A 15,715-nucleotide genomic window follows, 5' to 3' on the forward strand; every position below is an offset into this window, starting at 1 on the left:
CTCTGTCTCCAGGTGAGGACTGGTGTGTTCCGCAGACCAGCAGCACAGGCTCACCATGGCTCAGGTGTTGCACATGGAGTCCAGCTTCCCAGGTGAGCGGTCTTCTTAACTCATTCAGCGCCAGCTATTACCCTCATCCCTGTAGTCAATGCGCCACGCTAAATGATAGGCATTTTCAATGTGCGTCACTATGTTTGCAGAGCTATATATATTTTTTTTTTGATCCACTTTTTCTCCCATTTTTTCTATATTTTCTCCCATCCCAATTTCGTATCATCCAATTCAACCCTCCCCTGTCCACGAACGCTGTTTCTTGCCTCCCACAAGCCGGCTGCAATGTGGACTAAGTCATACATAGCACAAGTCCCCTCCGGTACTTGAGGTAACAGCAGTCGCATCTTTTCACCTGCGCAGCTCGATCTCTCAGTGTCGAGGAGTAACGCGTGGGAGGCTCACGCTGCCCCCGACACTTCCTGATTCTACTGCGCAGGCGCACCAACCGACTTGTAGGAGTCGCTTGTTCACAACGTTCGATCCCCACCCTTCAGTTTTCCCTCCCCGTAATACGGCCAATGTGTATTACTGCGGACGACCAGCCAAACTGAAAAACAATGTGGAGAGCTGGATTCGAACACGCGAATCCTAGCGTCTCCACACTGGTGGCGAGTGCCTTAGACCACTACACCACCTAGCCGCCTACAGAGCTATATATCTATATTCTATATTATAGCTATGGAGACAATACTATGGCTCATTTGACAGTCACTATCTCTCGTCCAACATGTAAAACAATAGTGACTTTTTTCATGTATACGTTCGCGTGTTATCCCGCGGTGAATATTGTACAGTTTCAGAGTGATCCGGGCTAATTCCTGAAAAGCTGAGTTATGGAGCGCTATGTGCATTTTGCGAAGTCGTTCGCGTTGCTCGCCTGGACACGATATTATTTCCAAATCAAAGTTATATAATAGGTATTATGTTTCATCATGAAGGCATCAAAGGGGGGGGGGGGTCGTTTTGTGATGCTCTGATCGTCAGCAACGGCATACGTTTTGAATACTACATGTACGTTGATCGTTGCGATCCATGTGCAATCATTGTTGGATCAAAGTAGGTTTGATGTCATATAGTCCTTACCTTTGCTAGGAGGTATCCCAAAATGAATATTCCAATTGTCTGATCGCGATTTCCAGTATTGATGTCCATCGGGTCCCTGACATGAAGTGTGCTGGACGCGCTCCAAGTTGCTCGGATGAAGCGCTCCACTTGCCGGGGTCCAAATTCTCCGCCCGGACCGTATAAAATGTAACACACGGTGTGAAATAAGGTTTCAAAAGGTAGGCGATAAGGTGGCTGGATCGTTGTAAACAGCGACTCCTACAGGTCGGTCTGGGCGCCTGCACAGCGAGGGAGGGGGATGGTGAGGGTAGGGTGAGCCTCCCACACGTTACACTCACCCCAATGAGAGTCCTCGCTGCCAGGTGAAAAGAGGCTGCTGGCTGTCTCCTATGTCTCGGAGGAAAGCATCAGATAGACTTCAGGGCTCCCTAGAACGACCAGTGGGGGGCACATGCGCGCAACGACCAGGAAGGGGAGGGGGGGAATTGGCATAACGACTAAATTGGGACGGGGAGAAAAACACAGAAAAACAGGAGGAGAAAAAGTGGATAAAAAAAAAGAATATTAAAATCGAAAAAAAGAAATAAAAAGTATACTTTTGATTGGCGCAGAAAGTGTTAAAGGGGCACCTCACCCCAAGAACAATGATGTCACACACATCCAGACATCACAACGGCTTGTCACTCCGGTTAATGGTGCTATATGAATAAATCTGACCTTGACCTTGACAATGACCTCCCAAAACAGTTTTGCACACATTAATTTGGTTATTGAGAGGTAAAGGAGTTTGAATGTGGCCACCAGTGATGTTCATCAGAGACATTGAATCCTTGTGTTAATTATTATATCTCCATAAAATGATGTAGATGACAAAATAGCAACACCTTGTCTTGTAACACCTGGTGCAGTACACCGTATCAAACACCTTGTCTTGTAACTGACGTGGGGATGTTTTGGAGTGCGTGCGTTAGGGGCTGCGCGATTCATCGAAAATAAATCGCGATCTCGATCATAGACCTATGCGATCTCATTTCTAAATTCGGACATATTTTTTTATAAAAGAAAATAATAATAAAAAAAATGTTTTTAACTTTTTACTTAACATTTTTTAAATGATGACGATTCTGACTTGAGTTATTTTGAACGTTACAAGAGACGTTTAAGTTTAAGTCGTTGCACTTTCACATATGTTATGTTGTCCGTTAAAGAATGCAATAAACGATTTTATTGAAAAAATAAGATTGGTGCGAGAGAATCGTGTGATCTCAATTCTTGGAGAGAAAAATCGTGATTCACATTTGAGCCAGAATCGTGCGGCAGCCCTAGCGTGAAGCTGAGATTACACCCAGATCTCCGTCTGTCTAAACGTGGTTCCCCCCCCCCTTCCCCCCCCCCCTCAGGGAAGCTCAACCCCCCCCGCGCCCCCCTCCCTGATGAAGGAGCCGGATGCCCCCTACTCCCTGGAGACGCCGTATGGCTACCGCCTGGACCTGGAACTTCCTCAAGTACGTCAACGACATCGAGAAGGGCCACACCCTGAAGAAGGTGGCGGTGCAGCGCCGGCCCCGCTACGGCTCGCTGCCCCGCGGCTACACGGGCTACACGGGCTCCTGGTGGACCTCCACCGAGTCGCTGTGCTCCAACACCAGCGTGACAGCAGACACTCGTCCTTCTCCTACTGCGGCGCGCCGGGCTACCACCCCACGGGCACCGCCTCGCACCACCACCACCAGAGGCCCAACTTCAGCACGGCGCGCGTGGAGAAGACGCTGCTGGACGCCCGCAGGAAGCTGGAGGAGGAGAAGGAGGCCGGCGGCTGTCCAACCTGGGCAGCATGCACGGCAGCATGGCCGGCTCCACCACCTCGCTCAGCAGCGCCCACAGCTACAACCGCGCGCACGGCGGCGCCTTCACCCCCATGAGCTCCTCCGGCCTGTCCACCCCCGTGTCGCCCACGCCGGCCCACCTGCAGCACGTGCGCGAGCAGATGGCCGTGGCGCTGCGTAAGATCCGCGAGCTGGAGGAGCAGGTGAAGACCATCCCGGTGCTGCAGGTGAAGATCTCCGTGCTGCAGGAGGAGAAGAGGCAGCTCAGCGTGACGCTGAAGAGCCAGAAGTTCCTGGGGTTCAGCAGCCGCAGCGGGGGCCGGCCCCCCCACCCCCGGGGGGAGCTCTACATCGACATCCCCGAGGAGGAGGCGGGCGGGGGCGCGGCCAGCGGCGGGGGGGGCGGGGGCTCCAAGCAGGACTCCGGCTGCGAGATCGAGGACACGGTGCTGGTGGGCGGCGCGCGGCCGGGGGGCGGGAGGCGGGAGGTGCGCAGCGTGGCCGTGGGACCGGAGGAGGAGGAGGGGGGGGTGGGGGTCCGGGAGGGGGAGGAGTCTGCGGCCCTGAGGGGCCGGGTGGAGCAGCTGGAGGCGCGGCTGCAGAGCACGCTGCGGGAGCTGGAGGCCGCCAGGCGGGGGGAGGGGGAGCGGCAGGCCCACGGGGGGCCTCAGGCGGACCACCCTGTCATCGCCACCAGCGTGGGGTGGGGGGGGCAGGAGCCCCCGGCGGGCGGCGGGCTGCAGACGCTGGTCAGCTTCAGCCGGGAGCGGGCAGGGGGAGGGGGGGGGCAGCGGGAGCAGAGGAGCGTGGGCATCCAGGTCTACACGCTGGAGCAGCCCACCGTGGTGGAGGTGGGGGGGACGCTGCTGCGGGCCGAGAGGTGCTGCTCCCCCACGGGGCCGCCAGCCGGGCCGGAGCCAGAGAGGAGAGGAGAGGAGGAGGCCCCGGGGTCAGAGGGTAGGTACCAGAGAGGAGGAGGGTCAGGGGTCAGAGGGTAGGTACCAGAGAGACACAGGGGTCAGGGGTCAGAGGGTAGGTACCAGAGAGACACAGGATCTGAATGAAGACTGGATCTGTCAGCCATGGACTGGGTGGGGAACGGCGGGCAGGTTTCTCAACGAGGGGACAGAGCTTGTCGAAGGAGGTTGCAAGGGCTGAGAGGAGGGTGGAGGTTGCCATCTCTGTGGAGAGAGCAGAGAAGGTGTCACTCAAAGGTAGAGCGGATAGTATGTCAGAGGAGAGGGTGGAGGGGGATAGGGAGGGCAGGTTGCGTCTGAGTGAAACGGTTTGAGTTGGGGTGAAGACCTTTCGGTTAAGCATGAGAGTTAGTGAGAAGGATATGAAGGAATGGTAGGGGAGTTACCGTGGTGTTAATGATGCTGGAGTTACGGGAAAATATGAGATCCAAGGAGTTGCCTGCTTTGTGGGTGGGAGGCATGGCAGTGGGAGTCAGGTCAAATGATTGTAGGAGGGAGACTACTATGACTACTATGACTGAGATGAGTCAGGCAGGTTGAAGTCGCCCAATAGAAGGAGAGGGGTACCATCTTCCGGTAAGGAGCTTAGAAGCATGTCCAGCTCATCTGTGAAGTGATCGAGCGGACCTGGAGGGCGGTAGAGTGTAACAATGGTGAGATTGAAAGGATTAGAGACAGATACTGCATGATATTCAAAAGAGGAGAGTGACAGTTCTGGGAGGGGTGTTAAATTTGTAGTCCATGAAGGAGATGTCATGAGGCCAGTGCTTCCACCCCGTCTGGAAGGTGTGTGAGTGAAGTTATAGTTTGTAGATAATGCTGCAGGTGTTGATGAGTTATTGGGGGTTATCCAGGTCTCAGTTAGAGCCAGGAGCTGCAGATTTTGACTATGGGCGTAGGCAGTAATGAAGTCAGCTTTCTTGACTGCTGATTGACAATTCCATAAGCCTCCCCGTACTGTGACAGGTGTATTAGTGGCTGTAGGAGGGTAGGATAGATTAGCCGGGTTGCTAGCAAACTGCCGTGGGTGGGTTGAATCTGTTCTGGAGGAGCAGATTGTGGATATGAGACACATTGTGGTGTCAAGAGTGGCAGGGAGGAAGTAGAGAAATAGCAGAGTGGGAGGGAAAGGGAGATTTTTCAGAGTGGAGTGAAAGATAGGACTAGGGTGTACTTAGCACTAGGTGGATCGGCGGATCCCTCGGCGGATAACTCCAGGAAAACTCCTCTTTGTCCCTCTTCGTTTCTCGACGCTTCGCTGACGCTAAGCCAGCAGGCCTTTAAATCCCTATCACTAATTAGTGCTGTCTAACACCTGGCCCTTAATGGGTCACTTAAGGAAACAAAATGGCCGCTTTAAACACGCCCCTTAATCAAGTCAGCTGGTCAGGTCAGCAATCAAGTCTCAAAGAGAGACACAGGGGTCAGGGGTCAGAGGGTAGGTACCAGAGAGACACAGGGGTCAGGGGTCAGATGGTAGGTACCAGAGAGACACAGAGAGGAGGAGGGGTCAGGGGTCAGAGGGTAGGTACCAGAGAGACACAGGGGTCAGAGGGTAGGTACTAGAGAGACACAGGGGTCAGGGGTCAGAGGGTAGGTACTAGAGAGACACAGGGGTCAGGGGTCAGAGGGTAGGTACAAGAGAGACACAGGGGTCAGGGGTCAGAGGGTAGGTACAAGAGAGACACAGGGGTCAGGGGTCAGAGGGTAGGTACAAGAGAGACACAGGGGTCAGGGGTCAGAGGGTAGGTACAAGAGAGACACAGGGGTCAGGGGTCAGAGGGTAGGTACAAGAGAGACACAGGGGTCAGGGGTCAGAGGGTAAGTACAAGAGAGACACAGGGGTCAGGGGTCAGAGGGTAGGTACAAGAGAGACACAGGGGTCAGGGGTCAGAGGGTAGGTACCAGAGAGACACAGAGGTCAGGGGTCAGAGGGTAGGTACCAGAGAGACACAGAGAGGAGGAGGGGTCAGGGGTCAGAGGGTAGGTACCAGAGAGACACCGAGAGGAGGAGGGGTCAGAGGTCAGAGGGTAGGTACCAGAGAGACACAGAGAGGAGGAGGGGTCAGAGGTCAGAGGGTCAGAGGGTAGGTACCAGAGAGACACCGAGAGGAGGAGGGGTCAGAGGTCAGAGGGTCAGAGGGTAGGTACAAGAGAGACACAGGGGTCAGGGGTCAGAGGGTAGGTACAAGAGAGACACAGGGGTCAGGGGTCAGAGGGTAGGTACCAGAGAGACACAGAGAGGAGGAGGGGTCAGGGGTCAGAGGGTAGGTACCAGAGAGACACAGAGAGGAGGAGGGGTCAGGGGTCAGAGGGTAGGTACCAGAGAGACACAGAGAGGAGGAGGGGTCAGGGGTCAGAGGGTCAGAGGGTAGGTACCAGAGAGACACAGAGAGGAGGAGGGGTCAGGGGTCAGAGGGTCAGAGGGTAGGTACCAGAGAGACACAGAGAGGAGGAGGGGTCAGGGGTCAGAGGTCAGAGGGTAGGTACGGGCCGGAGGTTAGACCGGTGTCTGGTATTCTGTTGTGGAATATTCAAATGAGCCGTGTGACAGTAAGCTGTAGGAATCCAGATCGAGTCAATTTGTATATAAACAAAACATAGAACATAGTTTATTTCTGCGTCCACAGAGCTCAGTTTACAATCAGACGTGCTAAACGTCTGACCAGGAAGTGACCAGACAGAATGAATAACAAAGATGGCTCCAGGGCTTTAGATGTTATGTCTTCACACTAGAGTGTCAGAGCGATATGCACCGGCTTTGTGGATCCCGCCCAAGATGTTGCGTTGTTTTGAAATATTTCAAAACGGACTCATATGGTTCTCTTCAATTTGTTGGTAATGGTTTGATCAATGGTGTCTATAGAATATGAATTCCCCCTGTGCTCTAGACTCATTATCCTCCTCCTCCTCCTCCTCCCTCCTCCTCCTCTTCCTCTTCCTCTTCCTCTTCCTCTTCCTCTTCCTCTTCCTCTTCCTCTTCCTCTTCCTCTTCCTCCACCTCCTCCTCTTCCTCCTCCACCTCCTCCTCTTCCTCTCCCTCCTCCTCCTCTTCCTCCTCCTCCTCCACCTCCTCTCCCTCCTCCTCTTCCTCCTCCTCCTCCTCCTCCTCCTCCCCCTCCTCCTCCTCCTCCTCCATCTTCCAGACGGTCCCGTCGACCTTCCCATCGCCATCAGCTCCAAGCAGGTCAGAGACGTCTTGAGGAGCGAGGTGTCGTCCTCCGTGCCGGTCTCTAACCCCGCCGTCGCCCTCGGCACCAATCAGATGGCTTCCGTCTGCACCAATCAGATGGCTTCCCTCGGCACCAATCAGATGGCTTCCGTCTGCACCAATCAGATGGCTTCCCTCGGCACCAATCAGATGGCTTCCGTCTGCACCAATCAGATGGCTTCCGTCTGCACCAATCAGATGGCTTCCCTCGGCACCAATCAGATGGCTTCCGTCTGCACCAATCAGATGGCTTCCCTCGGCACCAATCAGATGGCTTCCGTCTGCACCAATCAGATGGTTTCCCTGCCTCTGAGGGAAGGAGAGACCCTCCAGTCTGCAGACGCTGAGCCAGGTGGGAGGAGCTAACTGTGGTTAACCTTTCACTACCACACTACAGAAGGTTAACCTTTCACTACCTGTGTCCTCTCTGACATCTTCCTGTGTGCTCTCTGACAGCTTCCTGTGTGCTCTCTGACAGCTTCCTGTGTCCTCTCTGACAGCTTCCTGTCTGCTCTGTGACAGCTTCCTGTCTCCTCTCTGACAGCTTCCTGTCTCCTCTCTGACAGCTTCCTGTGTCCTCTCTGACAGCTTCCTGTGTCCTCTCTGACAGCTTCCTGTCTCCTCTCTGACAGCTTCCTGTGTGCTCTCTGACAGCTTCCTGTGTCCTCTCTGACAGCTTCCTGTGTGCTCTCTGACAGCTTCCTGTGTCCTCTCTGACAGCTTCCTGTGTCCTCTCTGACAGCTTCCTGTGTCCTCTCTGACAGCTCCCTGTGTCCTCTCTGACAGCTTCCTGTGTCCTCTCTGACAGCTTCCTGTGTCCTCTCTGACAGCTTCCTGTGTCCTCTCTGACAGCTCCCTGTGTCCTCTCTGTCTCCTCTACAGCCTCAGCGTCTCCCCAGAGCGCTCTGAGGTCCATCATGAAGAGGAGAGCAGAGGGAGACCCTGGGTCCACCAGGAAGAACCTGCAGTTCACTGGAGTCAATGGAGGGTGAGTGGAGATTACAGTTACAGTTACATTTACAGTTACAGTTACAGATACAGTTACATTTAGCTGAACACTTTTAGCCAAAGCCACTTACATGTTCTGTACTACAAGTTAGCAGGAAGGGTACAACTCTAGCACAGACAGTGACATTAGGACAGTGACATTCGTCCTTCAAGACGTGTTGCTTTTAACCCTGTGAATAAAGAGCATTATTTTAACCCTGTGAATAAAGAGCATTATTTTAACCCTGTGAATAAAGAGCATTATTTTAACCCTGTGAATAAAGAGCATTATTTTAACCCTGTGAATAAAGAGCATTATTTTAACCCTGTGAATAAAGAGCATTATTTTAACCCTGTGAATAAAGAGCATTATTTTAACCCTGTGAATAAAGAGCATTATTTTAACCCTGTGAATAAAGAGCATTATTTGTAGAACCTCCAGCCTCCAAAGAGGAGTTCTCTCCCAACATAATGGATCACTGACGGGGAACTGGAACCTATTCATAGCATGTGTGGAACAACATGGGGTCACAGGTTTATTTTGGTGTATAATTAGTTAGGATTCAATGTCTAATAAAAGGACTACGTGTTCACATGACTTTGTTTAGAAAGTTTGGTTCGTTTGCCAGTTGGCAACGTGAAACACAACCAAACCAATGGTTGAGACCATTTCAACGAACTTGTGAACGCGCCCCTTACAAGGGCACCTTGTGTATACTGTTTACTTTTACTCTTACTCATAGTGTACACATTCAGATTAAAATTCTTTATTGCCTATATTTATTGTACTGTATAATATAACTGATAGGGCACACATACCCTCATATGCACCCCTCCCCCCTGCTACTATGACACACACATTTCCCCAAGGAGATCAATAAAGGAATATCTTATCTTATGGATTATACTTGTAAGTATGCAAAATGCATCATAGGTTTTGGTCTTTGCGTAGTGTATGTTGACAATAAGGGAAAATATTAAATGACATCTTAAGAGTAATATGTCTGGGGAAACTAATATGATATCATATAAAAGACTATCATTTATATAACAAGTTCATACAAATCACATTTTGTAAACGCACCTGGTTGTGACTAATGCTGTTGCTCACTCACTTTAATGTTGTTTTGCGTTTGTTCTTCTTTTGTGTTTGGTCTTGTTTTGCGGTCATTATGCCTTATTGAATATGAATTATTTTGCATGTGCCGTCCCATATATGGGAAATTTTTAGGACAATTTGCCCACCGGCACTTTGGCGACCCCTAGTGGCTCGGGTGTGCATATTTTGTAATACAATATATATATATCGAATTGAAGGCTTATTTTTTGCCTGTCGATAGATAGAGGTAGATAACAAAATCTGACAAAATCCGTTCAGCGGTTCTCGAGTTACATGCCGGTATTTGAGGCTTGTGCAAAGTACACTCCCGACTCTTGGCGCAGTAGTTCCATCAATCTAGATCCGATCTCGAAAATGATTGTGGATTTTTGTAGCCAATGAGTGTGGCTTTCCAATGATAACCCACATGGGGATGTATGAATAAAAAAAACAAAAAAAAACTAACGAGCGAAAACAGGAAGAGAAAAACAGCTGAATGAATTGAAGTCTATGAGAAAACTCAGTTTTTCTTTTGTACACAGTTTACCAAAATCACTCCTAATAACTCATTTCTGAATGGATCTTTACGAAATTTGGATATGTACTACATAAGGCTTCAGGCTATGGCTCTGTCTCGATTATTAAGCCTCCAGACATTCTGGGGAAATACTACCTCTGGACTACTAACTACTACAGAAAAACTTGAGTAACAAGTTTTTCTACAACTCAAGTTCAGACCTATGGTACTCTATTACGTTAGCACTAAAATGGAATTTTCCTTCTGGAATCAGAAACTTCAGAATGTCATCTTTCAAACGAGACCTGGCTCATGCATGTGCTATAAGTATAAAGTATGTTGTTTTGGTGCTGTGTTCTCGTCTCTCAGGTACCAGTCCACCTCGTCGGAGGAGAGCAGCAGCGAGAGCAGCGAGGAGGAGAGCGACTCCAGTGAATATCACGAGGCCAGAGAGAAGCTCCCCGAGTCTACCGGCCAGCAGACACCAGCTGCCCCAGACGAGGCGCCCCGCCGGCCCCCAGACGAGGCCCCCCACCGGCCCCCAGACGAGGCCCCCCACCGGCCCCCAGCACCCGAGCTCCCCCCTCAGCAGACTGAGCCCCCGGCCCCTGACGCAGGACTACAGGGCCGAGCCCCTCCATCACCGGCCACAGACACTGTGGTGCAGGAATGTGCCTTTCAGCCACCGGCCTCAGGCCCCGCCCTCGCCTCCCTGTCACCGGCCTCAGGCCCCGCCCTCGCCTCCCTGTCACCGGCCTCAGGCCCCGCCCTCTCCTCCCTGTCACCGGCCTCAGGCCCCGCCCTCTCCTCCCTGTCACCGGCCTCAGACCCCGCCCTCTCCTCCCTGTCACCGGCCTCAGGCCCCGCCCTCTCCTCCCTGTCACCGGCCTCAGGCCCCGCCCTCTCCTCCTCCCCCTCCCCAGCCACTGACTGTACTCCTAACGAGAGTCACGACCAATCGGCGAGCCCCGTTCCTCAGGAGAGCGTCTCCGGACCTCCTGGCACTGAAGCCACTTGTGAGCAGACGCCGGTTTCCTGTTCCGCCGGCGCCGCTCCGCCTCCTCTAACCACTGACCACGCCCACCAGCAACACGCTGACCCCGCCCCTCCGCAGGCCGCCGGCCAATCGGTCGCGGAGGAGGAAACCTCCCAGCAGACGATCGTCCAATCGGCTGAAAGCACAGCGACCAGCGCCGCGTCGACATCGGAGACGCAGCAGAGCAGGTACACGATCAATACACGATCAATACACGATCAATAACTAACAACAATAACTCACTTGGTCAAGTCAAGTGTTCCTTTATTAATCCCCTTGGGGAAATTAAATTGTTATAGCATGTGGGCGGGTGCAGGTAGGAGAGGTAGTAACTAGGGGTGTGACGGTACGTGTGTTCGACCCACGAATTTGCGGTACGTGGCTCACGGTGCGGTACGTGGCTCGCGGTGTGGTACGTGGCTCGCGGTGCGGTACGTGGCTCACGGTGCGGTACGTGGCTCGCGGTGCGGTACGTGGCTCACGGTGCGGTACGTGGCTCACCGTGCGGTACGTGGCTCACCGTGCGGTACGTGGCTCACCGTGCGGTACGTGGCTCACGGTGCGGTACGTGGCTCACGGTGCGGTACGTGGCTCACCGTGCGGTACGTGGCTCACCGTGCGGTACGTGGCTCACCGTGCGGTACGTGGCTCACCGTGCGGTACGTGGCTCACCGTGCGGTACGTGGCTCGCCGTGCGGTACGTGGCTCGCCGTGCGGTACGTGGCTCACGGTGCGGTACGTGGCTCAGACGAAGAATACGTCTCATGCCACTAGGTGGAACTAGGGTTGCGCATTTTACAAATCTATGCTCAATATCTTTTTTTTATCCACTTTTTCTCCCATTTTTCTATATTTTCTCCCATCCCAATTTCGTATCATCCAATTCAACCCTCCCCTGTCACGAACGCTGTTTCTTGCCTCCCACAAGCCGGCTGCAATGTGGACTAAGTCATACATAGCACAAGTCCCCTCCGGTACTTGAGGTAACAGCAGTCGCATCTTTTCACCTGCGCAGCTCGATCTCTCAGTGGCGAGGAGTAACGCGTGGGAGGCTCACGCTGCCCCCGACACTTCCTGATTCTACTGCGCAGGCGCACCAACCGACCTGTAGGAGTCGCTGTCCACAACGCCCGATCCCCACCCATCAGTTTCCCACCCCCTAATACGGCCAATGTGTATTAGTATGAACGACCAGCTAAACTGAAAGCAAATGTGGAGCGCTGGGCTCGAACAGGCAAGCCCAGCGTCTCCGCATTCGTGGCGAGCACCTTGCCCACTACGCCACGTAGCCGCCCTCTTTAATGTTGAATATTAAGCTTGTATTGCCAAATTTAGATGATGAATAAAACGTTGAAGCTTGTAAACACACGCACGATGACAAGTGGACATCTGTTTCTCCCCCCCTCCCCTCCCCCGCCTTACTACAGGTGTCGGGTGTCTCTAAAACAAAACCTTGAAGGAATTATATCATGTTTGTAACACAGCAGGGTCATTACAATTTTACAGTTTTCTTTCATTTTCTTGTTCGCCCAATAACGTTAACCAATGGAAAGACACACACACACGCAGACACACGCCAAGTTGGTGTGTCACTAACACACACACGCCAACTATCTCCCGCGGACATTCTCTCACAGCTGAAGGGGGGGGGGGGGGGGGGGGGGTGGGAAGCAATACATACTTTTCCCGACTGATCATCTGAGCTCCTCTCCAGTTGAACTGCTACGGTGTTTAAATCCAGAATATTGATAAATCCTCTGCCTTTGTTGTGTAACATGTCATCTGTTCTCTAGTCTTCAGTCTCGGCATCACGTGCAGTTAAATCCTCTCTACAAGTGGAACTGAAACTTAACAACGTTGACTGCCAGCCATTGTGCCCATCATTGTACCCAGTCTGCCACCGTTGAAAGCCTATGGAGATGTTTACCTTCTTTGCAGGGCTATAACTTTTTAAATGTTATCGCTATATTGACATTACTATGGCCCATTCAACATCGATTATCTATCGTTCAGGATGTGGGAACGTTATATTTTTTCATTCATACATTGTTGTGTTACTAGCGTCGAGAATATAAGTATGTTTTTAATCTTTTCTGCTGTAATTCCAAAAACAGTAGTTATAGGCCCTGAAGCATTATGATAGATTATCGATTGGCGTTTCTTCCCCATACACGCTATATTAAAAAATTCAAATGTATATGACCGGTATACATTATGCTTCATCATGCGTGAAGGAAAGGGGGGGGGCGTCGTTTATAATTTCTTGATCGTCAGTAACGGCTTTATTTACTATGGCTTGATACGTTGATCAGATGGTTTGCAGTGAAATGCATAAACAATCGGGCTGAAAATAACGTTACTGTCCTCTTACCGTGCGCCGATGAGACTGGATGAGAAAGATCCCAATTATTTGACGCCGATCTCCTACATCCATTTCCGGTTTGTATGGCGCAATAAACGCCAAAATCATATCGATTATTGCGTTATGGCAGCGATCCATATACACTATAGTGTTTGTCTGGATCCACGTAACAAGATGTGACTGCCGGAGGAATTTCCTCGACGCACCGATGACAACATCCGGTTTTGAGAGTAACTCGCCCGACCATCCACCAGGCGGCGGTATTGAGGCGTTGCAGTCTCATTCAGGGTCCCGCTGGAGCACCGGAGGTTGGCTGGATGAATTATGAATGCCATGGCGAAAAAATGTAATATTGATCTCAAAAACGCTGTACAGCGTTGTTGCCGTTCAGCGCATGGCGGGCAATAACGCTGTACAGCATCTTTGGCGCTGGATGTGGGGGTATTACGTTACCATTGACTCCTGTAAAGTGCTCGTTGTCTTGTCAATGAAACATAATATGAAATGGTAGCCAAAGTAACAAAAAGATGTTATATTTACCATGGTGAAGGTGAAGGGATAACATCAAAAGCATAACAAACGAACCACAGGACTGTACAGACAGGATCAGCCACCACACACAGGGGAGAACGGAACACATATGCACAAGGGGATGACGAGACAAGAAACACCTGGGCTGATTACAAATGGATACACCTGGGAGGGAAACAACAAATAACTACAAGACCAGGACAGGGGACTACAAACAGACATCACACATCCAGTGGTGCAGTCGTAATATGGGAACTGGTGACACGCCACGTGCACGCACACGCATACATGTTCCCTCAGTTGCGCACAGAACAGATGATTATTATGCATAACAATGGAGATAAAGCAGCCCCCCACCTTCTCGTAGGTTCCTATTATTATGCAAAGTCTAGGTGAGAAGTGCCGGCCGCCGGCCAGGTAGCTTTCTACAACGGCTGGGTACTTATCATTGCGCACCACTTCTGCCCTGAGTGACCTACTAATCACACGCCGTGTAACCGCCTGTGTGCACGACTGCATGCCTGCACACATCACACTGGGGAACACCTGATCAGGGTACAAACACACCCACACGTAACACCCCCACACCCAAATGTATGATCTGACTGCTCTGTGTCCCAGCTTGGAGCTCAGTGAGGCCTTGATGTCAGCGCTCCGCGGCCTGCAGACCGCCCTGGGGGAGCCCAACGCCTTCAGCCAACAGGCAGCGGTAGGTCTCCCATCTCTTTGATTGATTGATTGAAAACTTTATTAACAGATTGCAGAATGGGTACAATACAGTACAGCTCAATACATACAATTGTTAAGGGGATGCAGACCAGAGAAAGACTTTCGTCTTGTTTACATCAGGGTCCCCCATTTTCAATTAATCATAACATATATGACATACATGACATACAGATAGACAGTACTGCTACATCTATACATTTATGACATACCAGATTTACAAATACAGTACTGTTTGTGATACAAGAAGAGTCTAAAAAAGAGAGTATATCCATGTCCTCACTGGTCTGATCCCGTTTCTCTCGAGGTTCTGGAAAATCGGTGTCTGAATGTGGCCGATTTCATGCTGACATTTCCATGAATACAGCTGCTTTCCCACAGTCGTTTCACATGATTGATCGTATGATCATTCCATTCATGTTTATATTCCATCCATCGCCCGTTTAATTTAACCAACACATATTACACGCCTCGTAAAAATGCTATATTTGGACACAAGCTTGTGATGCACGACCTATAATTACATTTACATTTACATCGAGTCACGTTATAGTCAGCAGGAAGAGTACGACTCTGGCAGCTAAGGGTGAATGAATGAATGAATGAATGAAAACTTTATTTAACAGATTGCAGAATGGGTACAATACAGTACGGCTCAATACACACAATGTGTTAAGGGGATGCAGACCTGAGAAAGACGTTTGTCTTGTTTCCATCAGGGTCCCCCATTTTCAATTCATATAGACATTTATGACATACACAACATACATGACATTTATGGCATAGGGACATACAGGTATTTAGTACCGTTACATTTGTGACATAAACGGTATTCAAATATACAGTATTGTTACCCCTATATCCTGACAGAGTATATACATATGATGGGGAGGAGACTGTACATTAGGAGGAGGTGGGTCAGTAAGAGTGTTGGTCACACAGTGTCCCCCCCCCCCCCCCCCCCCAGAGGACGGCCTACACCACTGTCCTGCAGGAGTGGCTGAAGGTGTCGTGCCACAAGGCGGCGGACACCATGGTGGTGCGCTCCTACATGGACGCCTTCACCTCCGTCTCCCCGCAGCTGCTGGAGTTCGTGGTCAACATGGCCGACGGCAACGGCAACACGGCGCTCCACTACACCGTGTCCCACTCCAACTTCCCTGTGGTCAAGCTGCTGCTGGACACAGGTGAGGCGTCTGGGAGGGTTAGGGTTAACTGCTGCTGGACACAGGTGAGGCGTCTGGGAGGGTTAGGGTTAACTGCTGCTGGACACCGGTGAGGCGTCTGGGAGGAGGCGTCGTGACCGGTGTGTTTACCACGCGGA

The 15,715-nt window shown here is 51.3% G+C and overlaps 1 protein-coding gene across 1 annotated transcript in view; it reads left to right on the forward strand.

The window, feature by feature from the left end:
• Window positions 1–15,715, forward strand: part of kank2 (KN motif and ankyrin repeat domains 2) — a 94,431-nt gene that overhangs the window by 65,792 nt on the left and 12,924 nt on the right. The window contains 11 exon segments of the mRNA XM_084328305.1: window positions 13–92; window positions 2,520–2,530; window positions 2,532–2,615; window positions 2,617–2,767; window positions 2,770–2,925; window positions 2,928–3,902; window positions 7,069–7,485; window positions 8,016–8,121; window positions 10,106–10,960; window positions 14,287–14,374; window positions 15,359–15,578. Of these exon segments, the coding sequence (XP_084184431.1) occupies window positions 56–92; window positions 2,520–2,530; window positions 2,532–2,615; window positions 2,617–2,767; window positions 2,770–2,925; window positions 2,928–3,902; window positions 7,069–7,485; window positions 8,016–8,121; window positions 10,106–10,960; window positions 14,287–14,374; window positions 15,359–15,578 (3,100 nt within the window). The 5' untranslated portion in view covers window positions 13–55.

The sequence above is a fragment of the Notolepis coatsorum genome (genome assembly GCF_963971535.1).
Source record: "Notolepis coatsorum genome assembly, chromosome: 14".
Classification (NCBI taxonomy): domain Eukaryota; kingdom Metazoa; phylum Chordata; class Actinopteri; order Aulopiformes; family Paralepididae; genus Notolepis; species Notolepis coatsorum.